The sequence below is a fragment of the Mercenaria mercenaria genome, chromosome 2, assembly GCF_021730395.1.
Source record: "Mercenaria mercenaria strain notata chromosome 2, MADL_Memer_1, whole genome shotgun sequence".
NCBI lineage: Eukaryota > Metazoa > Mollusca > Bivalvia > Venerida > Veneridae > Mercenaria > Mercenaria mercenaria.
In genome coordinates this window covers 27,701,962-27,712,814 of record NC_069362.1, presented here as the reverse complement: position 1 = coordinate 27,712,814, position 10,853 = coordinate 27,701,962, and the positions used below count along the sequence as shown (strand labels likewise).

The 10,853-nt window shown below is 34.1% G+C and overlaps 1 protein-coding gene across 1 annotated transcript; it reads right to left on the bottom strand.

The window, feature by feature from the left end:
* Positions 1-228: 228 nt before the first annotated feature.
* On the bottom strand, positions 229-7,972 carry LOC123562631 (uncharacterized). The gene is made up of 3 exons (XM_045355253.2): positions 7,687-7,972; positions 7,260-7,412; positions 229-2,829 (listed from the first exon to the last, which is right to left on the bottom strand). Exons 1-3 carry the CDS (start codon positions 7,916-7,918, stop codon positions 2,258-2,260), a joined length of 957 nt encoding a protein of 318 aa, XP_045211188.2. The 5' UTR covers positions 7,919-7,972; the 3' UTR covers positions 229-2,257.
* Positions 7,973-10,853: the final 2,881 nt, after the last annotated feature.

The window sequence follows — 10,853 nt, the reverse complement described above, 5'->3', positions numbered from 1 at the left end:
CCGACCATCATTTTAAAAGATATTTTCTGTTACTATATATTCTCAAATATGGTTAAGACATACCATGCGCAAGTATGCAAATAACAAGAAATTATACCAAGAACAGAGTTTTCACTACTTGGACCTTTATTTCGAATGGTTAAGCTATGAGCGAAAGCGACACGCTTGACAATGCCTTTTAAATCAAAATTATGCGGTGCGCGAGACAAAGCCTGAAAAAGAAGAAAATTTAGAATTTCTATATCACCTTTATGTTTGTGTCGTATTACAAGCAAAAATATAGTATTGTTCAAAATTCAGTCCAATTTATAGACAACAGACAATATTTATTAGATATTTTGGAATTAAACATAGTTTATCATCCACATAAACATATACATACACATGTCAAGATCATATATAAAAGTAATGATATCAGTATACAAGTAAAATTTGATGCAGAGCATCAAGTCGCCGGAGAGCTGTCAGCTAATATTTTGAAGATTGGATTGTAAAAAATAGGCTAATAAAGCTATAACTGCTATTGCGGTGCATTGCATGCCGTTGAAACGCTGAAAAATGTCGGATCCTTTATGAAAGTTACCCCAAAACCCTCTTACCATCTTAATCTTTTTTCTTTGTTTACAAAACACTCGCTAAGCCTCGTTCTGAAACCCATGCGCCAGCATCCTCACGGAACGGAAATCTACGACGGCAAATATTTTTTTCACATTTTCAAATAATGAATGCAAAAGATTTCTTGTAACCAAAACATTTCGACAAATTATATTATATATCTTCTAATGAAAGGCCCATAGTTTGACAATAAAGTAAAAAGTGTTTTTACAAACAAGAGACAGTCACAAAATATGCCCTTAGACTGTGTTACTTCCCTTGTCTTACATGCGCTCATGTAGATTTATTTTCCGTCTGCAATAGTATATTCTAAATACACGCAGCGTGACGTAGACACAGGTAAAGACTCAGCCAATCAGTGCTCGCTGGAAATCTCTAGCAGTCGTTAATTATTTAGAGCAGAATAGGATAGGGATAAGTTCTTTATACATTTTTCTTATTGTCCTAGAAATGCTATCTTTTGAAATAATAAAAATCTTATTCAGTTTTCAGCTCCTAATTCCTTTATGTAAGCATTTCATTAACTGTCTTATATTTCTTTTATTTACAATATCATTTTTTCGTTGTCACATTTTAATAACTTCTCTAAACCAGTGGCAGAATCCTAAAGCGTATCAAGTATAGTTGTTCTACCGGCGACTAATAAAACTAGAGTATATAAGTTGGTTAACACAGTCTGTCAGAGGGCAAGTAACATGATATTATTTTCTTCATACGTTCACTATGAAGTATGAGAGGTAATATCTCTGTCTGAGATAATTGGCCCGAATCTTTTGAGCACAGTTTATTGTTCCTTCTCTTGAGAAGGAATATTACAGTTTGGTAAGTCACACTTGACTGAGCTACTGATATCGAAAGCTGTTGTCATTACATTCTGGCCAGTCAAACTCCGTGACCTTAGAAATAACCTCTGACGTTAAAACTATTCTTTCCTAACTGAGGAGACTCTCTGACTGAACGCGTCCATGGATTACATATTACTATGTCTGGTTCTTTTATTTCCTCCATTTTTGAAGAACATAACATATGTACAAACAGATAGACATATATCTGCACATTTACATGTAAACAACTAAATATTATCTTTATCTTCAAATGCATGGTTAATATGTGAAAACAAACCCCATTGCGACCCTCTAATTATGTGCAACAAATTCAGGCATCGAATCATAACGGAGTCTTATTGCCGTATTTACTCTACTGAAAGTGGACACAGATTTAATTTGTCGTTGGATTTAACAATTTATGTTAAACAACTAGCGTAAATACCTACTTGACATTTTTTGCAACCAAAATTTTACAAGATGATCATTATATATTTATATAGATGTGCCCTAGAAGGAACTTTTGCTATGCTTTAACTTGTATAACAATTAATGTGCATAACATACTTTGTTGAATGCGTTACTATGCAACTAACTTCAAATAAGTTTCTAATATGGGTTTTCCAGTTGGACTTTAGACCTTTATTTCTTTTCTTGCTTTTTTTGCTTTTGTTTTTGTCTTTCTAATGAAGTAAAACGTTTATCTTTTAATAATCACAATTCTTGTCAACCGTTGAAAATATTCAAAGAATTCATATGTCACGTTAATTCTATATATCGGAACCACTTATCTAAAGAAATTAATGCTGTTTGCTTTCTCAAAATATTTTATATATCTGTTTTGTAGATTCTCCGTACAGTCTGTTGCCAGTAGTGTCCTCTTCCAAATCGTCAAGATTGTTAAGACTTTTGGATTTTCTTGGCACTCTAAAACCACCATAATATGAGCCATCTGACACTCTATATGCTGATCCTCCATTGCTAAAGCTTGAATGGAGTCCGTTATAAGAATTATAGCCAGAACTTCGAACGTATGCAGGATCTGTAAATGTTGAGGCACCATACCTTGAAAGAGCTGGACTGTCTGAAGCACCTGTATTGAAATGTCTCCTATACCGCCGTATGTTAGTGTTGTCACTCATTTGGCGTTTATCAATTGTATACCTGTTATGGTCGACTCTTGAAAACGTTCTATATCTCAAAGTGTCATGGAATTTTGCCCATCTGCACGTTATATAAAGGTATGAAATTCCTGCCCAGAGCACGAGCAACACAGCTATAGCCATGACAAGAACAGACCAGGGGAACTCTGAAGCATCAGTAGATGTTTGATGGCTGTACATTCGGGCTACGTCTATTGATAGAAAGACTGCAATAGCTCCAAGAATTCCTGAAAACGACCAAGATTAAAGTCAAAATTATCCAGGGTTTTATTTTCAAATTTTTGTTGAAAGATATACTCTCGTCCCTACCCATTCACTTAATGAAAAATAATTCGATGACATTTTAAAAAGGTAATATAAAAAATCACTTAGTCTGATATGTTAATCGAGTAAAGCCCTGTAAATGTTGATATTCTTTTCGATCAAAAATATCTTTAGCTACTCAAGTAGAAAATTAAAAGCAATTTACAAAATATTAAACTTAATATGTTCTGTCTTTAAAGTGTATAATCAATGAATAAAGTAATTATATTTTAAGCATGTGTTTCAAAAAAGCTGTAAATTACTTTGATAATATCTGATGTTAAAATTTATCTATGATCAAACAATTATATAATAGAATATAAATATAATAATTGTGTGATTTCTTCTCATTAGACACATACAAACATTATTATACTCAACAATTTTACTAATTGCACAGTTATTCTAGTTTTGTCAACTGTAAAATACTGACATATTTAAATGAAAACTAAACTTATCCTGACATCGGACATTACACTTCAAGTGTGCATTATTGAAGTATTACATTTTTTCAGCACCATATTAATCCGCGAAAAAAAATACTTGTGCAAATTTCTTGTTTTTTTTTTTAACTTCACATTCATTTTACTCATAGAATTACACACATTCTTTTCTATTGCCTTGGTAAATTTGAAAGTTATCGACGTTAATTTACTTTAAGATGGCATATCATGCAACAATGTGATATCACTCACTTGTGAAATTAATCTGTTGACACCAAATTAACTGAGATTAGAATGCTAAATATTAAGATACATTAAACCATTCTAAGGTAGAATGTTTGAAGTAAGGATACATAAAACTATTCTATTAAAGAATGTTTGATAATAAAATACATGTAACTACTAGTATTCTAGAGTATGATTGCGGAAGTAAGAATACATCAAACTATTTTAGTGTGGAATACTGAATATTAGAATACATCAAACTATTCTAGTGTAGAATACAAGACGTACGGACACATCAAACTGAACTATCGCAAGAGTAGATCTCTCGATATTAGGGTCTGGAAGTAAGGATACTCCAAACTTATCTAGTGTAGAATGCTTGACGTTAGACTACATCAAACTATTCTGAGGTACATTAATTACATGGATTATGTGCGTGTTATATATTTTCGATTTTGCTTTCATGACCCATACAGATCAGCCATTAGGTGGCTAGTCATATTTAAGGTCAAGAAGGCGTAATTCAGCGCCATCTAGCGTAACGTCAAACATTATGCTTGACGACGCCACGTCTTTACGTTCTAAACGTTGACGGTAAATATCTTGTACGCTGAAAATTCCATTTCGCATCCAGCTTTTCGTCATATTTCAACAATGAAATATCTACTTGTAGTTCAGAAAAGGAGTAGATATAACCATATATTTATTTATGTTTAGAGTAAAAAATATGGCTAACATTTTGTCAGCATTTGACCGTATTCATATCTAATACTTCCACCGTTTTTATCAGTATGTGTATTTGTTTTCGAATTTGAATAACGCGAGTATTATAGCTGTGTATAGCCGCTTAATCGCTGTCATTTTCAACTTAAGCTTGAAACAAAACGGGGTGATATAATTGAACTGAAGTATAAAATATGAAAGATCGGTGCCGTTTCCAAACTTTGACGCAAAAAAAATTAAATCCGGGGTCCTCGAAACATGATCGCTCAAAGTCAAAATCGCTAAAATTTAAAAAAAAAACTAAAAATTAATATGAATAAACGGGAGCGGGTAGTGACAACAATGAGCTTTCGTGTCTTGATAATTAATTGTTAACTCTTTGTTTCATACATAAAATAATACTAGCATATCATCTTTTTACACGTAAAAAAATTAGGCCGGGCTAAAAGTTATCTCAACATCGGTATATACAGCCATTCCCACAATGTTAATTTACACTGATCTTTTTAAATGAACATTTTAAACCATGGTTAACAAATATGTGCAATTCAGATTTTAGAATAATTCCCGTTTTTAAAACTTTAAATACAACTGACCCTTAGAAAATAGTCTCTTATCTAATTCATCTAGTCAAAAATTACCCCCATCCCTCACGTCTGACCGAATGACACACTGGTTGGAGCGTTCGCCCGCCAATCGAGCGGTCATAGGTTTGATGTCCGGTATAGTCACTCTATCCGTGACTAATATTTTTCAATGGAACAGTTGCAAGTTACTGTGGGGAATTGCGAAAGAGATTAGTGCTTGTAAAAAATAAAATGATGACGAAAAGGGCGTAAAACCCCAAACAATAATTATTCCCGGCTAATTCTGACTTTTAAGTTGATCGAAATATGCACAGTCAAAACGACATGAAATTAATGTCAGACGTTAAAAGTGTACGGACATGAAATAAATAAGTCATTGCACTTATGTATTTGATAACCGTTTATTGTGTTTGGTTTACGCCGTTCCTCAACGACCTTCTATTATGTCATGGCGGTTTGCTTACACAACCGCATTATAGTTTCTAACCATGTAGGCACTCTCCGTAAGAAATTGACAACTTTCCCACTGTATCTAGTCGGGCCCTAACTAACATCTCCGGATTCCGGGGAAAATTGTATTTAAATATTTATGAAACAGTTGGAAAGGATTACAAACCAATTGATAATGCAACACGCCGTTCAATAAAGGCTGCACATAAATCATACAAACAGACAATGTGAACTTGGTTGAAAAACGCGAAAAAAGACGTAACGTTTTAACTGTATCTAAACTTCCCAATTTTCATAGCATCGTAGCGTAAAAATGAACTTGGTAGTCAAGGACTTTTAAAACTTATTTTATTCAAAAACGTTTCAGGAACATTTTCAGAAAATTAAAAACAAATCTATGGAGGAGAGAACGAGCAATAAAATGTTTAGTAAGAACTATCATTTTTTCATTGTTTCATTACGCATTTTTTTGTGTATGTAACATCTATTCATGTATACAAGTGTGACAATAAAAACTTGAAAGAAATCGAAAAATGGCTTACAAAATTAGAATACGCTTAAAATGAAATTTCTTTTGTTGTAAATTCTTTTGTGCGGATAAACTTATTTTTCTCTAATACAAACAGTTATTTTGTGAAATTTCGATGCACAAAATCTGCGCGTCAAAATGGAGGTAGAGGGAAAATTGAAGACATTACAGTGAAAACGAAGTCGGAGACCCCCTTATTTTTTTCGCCCATTTTACAGTAAAATAAATTTATATGATTATTTCAGTTTTTTAAAAAAAATCTATGGGACTGTTTTTTTTTACACTACTTAATCATTCCGCTCGAAAACAATAATTCCGTAGAAAGATTTTGGCATGATTTTTGCATAAAGTAAGCTTTCCGTCGGCGAATAGTTGGAGAACTTATTAGTAAATTACATCACCTTATAGGTTTCAACGGGCTTGTTATATTAAAAGAAAAAAAAACTTTTTGAATTAAATGGACCACCCGAAACCAAATTAATCACAGTAAGAAAGGCAACGTCACAACTATTTACGGCAAGGCTAAAATGTGATTTTTCGACGCCATTTGTGTAAAAAGTGTGCATTTGACTTTTTTTAATAATTGTACATTGGGTTAAGATCAGCTTTTGCTATTATTTAAACATGTTATCAAGGATGCAACTTGTTTTTGAAATTCCGGCTCATTACACATTCTTTACCTTAAGCAACATTTTCACTTTCCCTATATTCTATAAAGATTAAATTATGAAGCAAAAAGACCCATACATATATTTAGATCCCTATTATAAGTGAACATTTTATTGTTTTATAAAATTATGTAATAACAACAAAGGTTTTAAAAAGCTGAGTCTTTCTTTTGATTTCAATATGATTTATAGTTTTATATATTTCTGTTTGACATATAATTGTATATTTAAGCAATCTGAAGCAAAACGCAAGTTTTAAAATTCCATATGGCTTCAGAAGTTTCATTTTCGTCTCGTTAACAAATATAATATAGCAGTTCTTATATTCATATGCTTCCCTAGGCTAGGGTTTATCAAATTGATACTTATTTGACACTTTCGCTATATTCTTTTTGCTAGAAGACTGATGAAATTTCTGTAAAAGCTATAGATCTTGGTCTGTGTCACTTTGCAATCGGGGAAACTGATATTAGCTTGCCTGCTAGTATGCAAAACTTCCATTAAAAGGTGCAGTTCCTTTATAAAATATAATTTTGTGTTTAAAATTCGACCTGTAAGGCCACTTCGTGATGTCAAAGACCCGGTGGCGTTTAGTTCAATATACCCATCTTATATGCACACTTTGTTCGACGGAAGGGCTACATTATATTAGCTCTACTTCTTAAAATTGAACTATTTATTAGAGCTCAAAATATTAAAGGAATAATTTCACAGAAAAGATATACTAACCGGATAAAATAAAAAGAAAAATGCATGCACCAATAAGTGGTCGTAGAGAAAAGTCTTTTCCACAGCCGCAGACGATAAATTCTAAAATCAATATTCCAATGGCACATGAAACTAGAGATAATGTTGATAATATCGGTATAACAACGATATCAACTGAAAAAAAGGAAACATTGTTTTACTAATTAAGTGTAATATTTATGAACATTTTAAGATTTTGCAAAGTTTTTTAGCTTAATAACAGAATATATACATCAAAATTTCAGTTTTGTTTATATTCATTCGTAATGCTGCATGCATAGTTACATAATAAATATTATTTGCATCTGATTATCTATATAGAGATTGGCTTCATTCTAATTCTTGAAACCTAAATCATTTCGTAACAATTCAAATAGGTAAAAAGGGAAACACGTTCAAAATAACTTACAGTGCCACTCTCCACTATCCAACAGAATAGTCTTTGAGCTAAATACGTCGGCTGATGTCATACATCCGTTATCAGAACAGTACATACGATAAAACAATCCAAAGTAATGCTTGAATCCCTGTTCATCGCGTCTGCCTAGCCACAGAGGCATAAACCATGCTATAAGCATTAATGTTAGTGAAAATGCCGCCATCCAAAACGAAGTTCTTGTAAGACAAGTCATTTTACCCATAATCCGTTATTACTACAAGTTACCCCTTATCATATATATAATATTTTCTATTGCTTCTATTTATTTTATTTTTTTCGTTGTGTATAGTTTTGTATTATTATAATCATATGAAACCGTAATAGTGGTTTGAGTTGAGTACGCTTCAAGATTTTTCGATATTATGGCTGTCTGCCGTTCTTGAGAGTTGTTTCTGCGTTTGTAACCATTTGGGTGCGATATAGATGACTGTCACTTTACAAAAATTAACGCACCTATGTTTGATTAATTTCCGTTTTTTATTCATTTTGACGTAAAAACGTGATGCAGCATCTTCGATGCTGTGGGTAAGATGTATAAGCTTCAAAGGTAGTTAACACTTTCAGTTTGATTTACAATGATCATAATAACGAGTACGTCTGTAGCTACTGAGCCATTGACAATTATTTAATTGACAAAAATCTCTTACTTAATGAGGTGTTTCAACCACAATATTCAAACTGCTTTAATACGAGAAAGATGTTTTCCATTAAAGTGTATTTGAACGCCTATATAATTACATTTTAAACGTAAGGTATACACTGTTTAACAGCATTAAGATGTTGAAGTTCAAAATATTCATTATTTATCCAATGTTTCTCAAAGTACATTGAACCAATTTAGAAAGACAACATCGGTACGTTTGAACTTTTTTTTAATTTGTGTGTTTATGATATTTGCATAATAAACTAGAGATGTCACAGGATTGACGAATTATACCACCACAATACGACTTTATCACAAAAGTAAGCCAATGTCAAAGTCGAACTTGTCCTATAGTTTATAATGTTACACCTGTTTATCAAAAATGAAACACTGTTAACCCTGCAAAAAGGTTCTACTGTGCTGGGTGACCTTTGACGTAATGACCTCAAAATCAAGTCTATGAGTCTTCTGCCGGTCATGATCAATCTCCCTATCAAGTTTCGTAATCCTAAGCCAAAGCATTCTAAAGTTATCGTCCAGAAACGGTTTAACTGTTACGGGTCACTGTAACCTTGACCTTTGACTTACTGACCTCAAAATCAATAGGGGTCATCTGCTGGTTATGACCAACCTCTCTACCAACTTTCATTATCCTATGCCTAAGCGTTCTAAAGTTATCATCTGGAAACCGCATAACCGTTCCTTGTGACCTTGACCTTTGACGTCAGATCGATTGTGACCTGTATTTATTATGTTACACCCGTGTATCAAAATGTATGATCCTAGGCCAAAGCATTCTCAAGTTATATTTCGGAAAGCGTTTAACTGTTCAGGGTCATTGTAACCTTGCTCCTTGACCTACTGACATCAAAGTCGAACTTGACCTGTATTTTATCATGTTATCTTATGATGTTACACTTATGATCCTAGGTCCAAGCGTTCTCAAGTTATCATCCGGAAACCGTTTAACTGTTCCCAGTCACTTTGACCTTGACCTTTGACCTACTGACCTCAAAGTCGAACTTGACCTGTATTTTATGATTTTACACCGGAAATATTTAACACTGTCAAGCATTTCATGAGTTATTATCCAGAAACCACGTAAACCAACGGATTGGCAGACCGACCGACCGACTAGGTCACTCATATTTACCTTCCCCCTCCCCAAACATCGTTTTGTGAGGGTATAGTTAAGGGTATGAAAGGAATACCGCTCGTGAAAGACGTTTTCATATTAGTTATTTAATTTTTTAGGATATACAGAAAGTCAAATATCGATAAAAAATAAACTTACCTGAGAATATCTGAGCATCTATACTTGTCAACTGCCATTTATACAACTGCTTATCCCTCAATACCTTAACCTCAATACCTTGTTGTTTCTATAATGAACTTGGCCATCTTTCAAATTGGGCAGTAACGTTTACTTTTAAAATGGGTGCTTACCAAAAAGATACTGATTGAATGGCAAACAGTGCAGGTCTACGTGCTGTATGATCATGATCTACACTGGACGCAATGGCAGAATCGGTCGTGTCCAGCGTTGCGTTAAAGTATATGATTGTGGAGGTAGCAAGATCACAAAACCTCGTGTATAATATATTTATCCAAACCTGTTTTCAAACGTTTTTGCATTAAAAGATTTTAGGGATGTATCATTCTAAATGTTTGATAATGGCCACTAAGCCTATCATCTGAGTCTGTTTGACCAGTGTATAAATGAAGAGTTAATGTGTCAGTCACATTACACCGTATAGCGTTAACGGACGCCAAACGTATAGAAAAATTTGCGACAGAAAGTTATCCGGAGATGAAAGGCAGCCCCCGCTGTTGCTCGATGCTCTCGCGATCGGTGTATGAGGCGCATAAAACGCACAATGACCGCAAGATTAACGCACATATACAGGACGAACAACGTTCAATTAACGGATAACTGCGTACAGCGTAAAACGAAAGCGCAACACATGAGCAACTGACAAAACATTCTTGTCAGTTATCGTCCGTTGAACATACGTTATATCCGTTGCCTGTCCGGTAGTAGTCCGGCTGAGAATCAGGTCCACCGGACAAGAACGAATGCGAACCGGACAAGAACGGATGCGAACCGGTCAAGTTCAGAATAGGGAACGCAAGAGTAACGAACAAAACGCATATCTGCGCATTGCTACAGTACATCTAACGGACAACTTTGTCCGGTGGTGTACGTTCTAAATTTTGAACATGCTCAAAACCATCCACCGGATTGAACGAACATCGCTGCACAAGGAGCGCAGATGCCGCATGAAAAACGGAAAAGAAACGCATGCGAACGGACACGAACGGATTAAAAATTTTGTTATACGTTAGACGTCCGTTAACGCTATATGGTGAAGTGTGACTGAGACTTAAGGTATCTACGCGTTTATTTGCGGCAATCCGACACAACAGAATTGACGTACGTTTTAGACGCTATTTCTGTCAATAAAGACGTACACCCAACTGCCGTCATTTTGCC

What these genes read in the sequence shown, in the direction of transcription:
- LOC123562631 (XM_045355253.2), bottom strand. Translation starts at nt 7,918, where the DNA reads ATGGGTAAAATGACTTGTCTTACAAGAACTTCGTTTTGGATGGCGGCA. An exon ending in GGATAGTGGAGAGTGGCACT is followed by an intron (nt 7,413 to 7,686) that starts GTAAGTTATTTT and finishes CCTTTTTTTCAG; the next exon opens with TTGATATCGTTGTTATACCG. An exon ending in TTTTCTTTTTATTTTATCCG is followed by an intron (nt 2,830 to 7,259) that starts GTTAGTATATCT and finishes GGTCGTTTTCAG; the next exon opens with GAATTCTTGGAGCTATTGCA.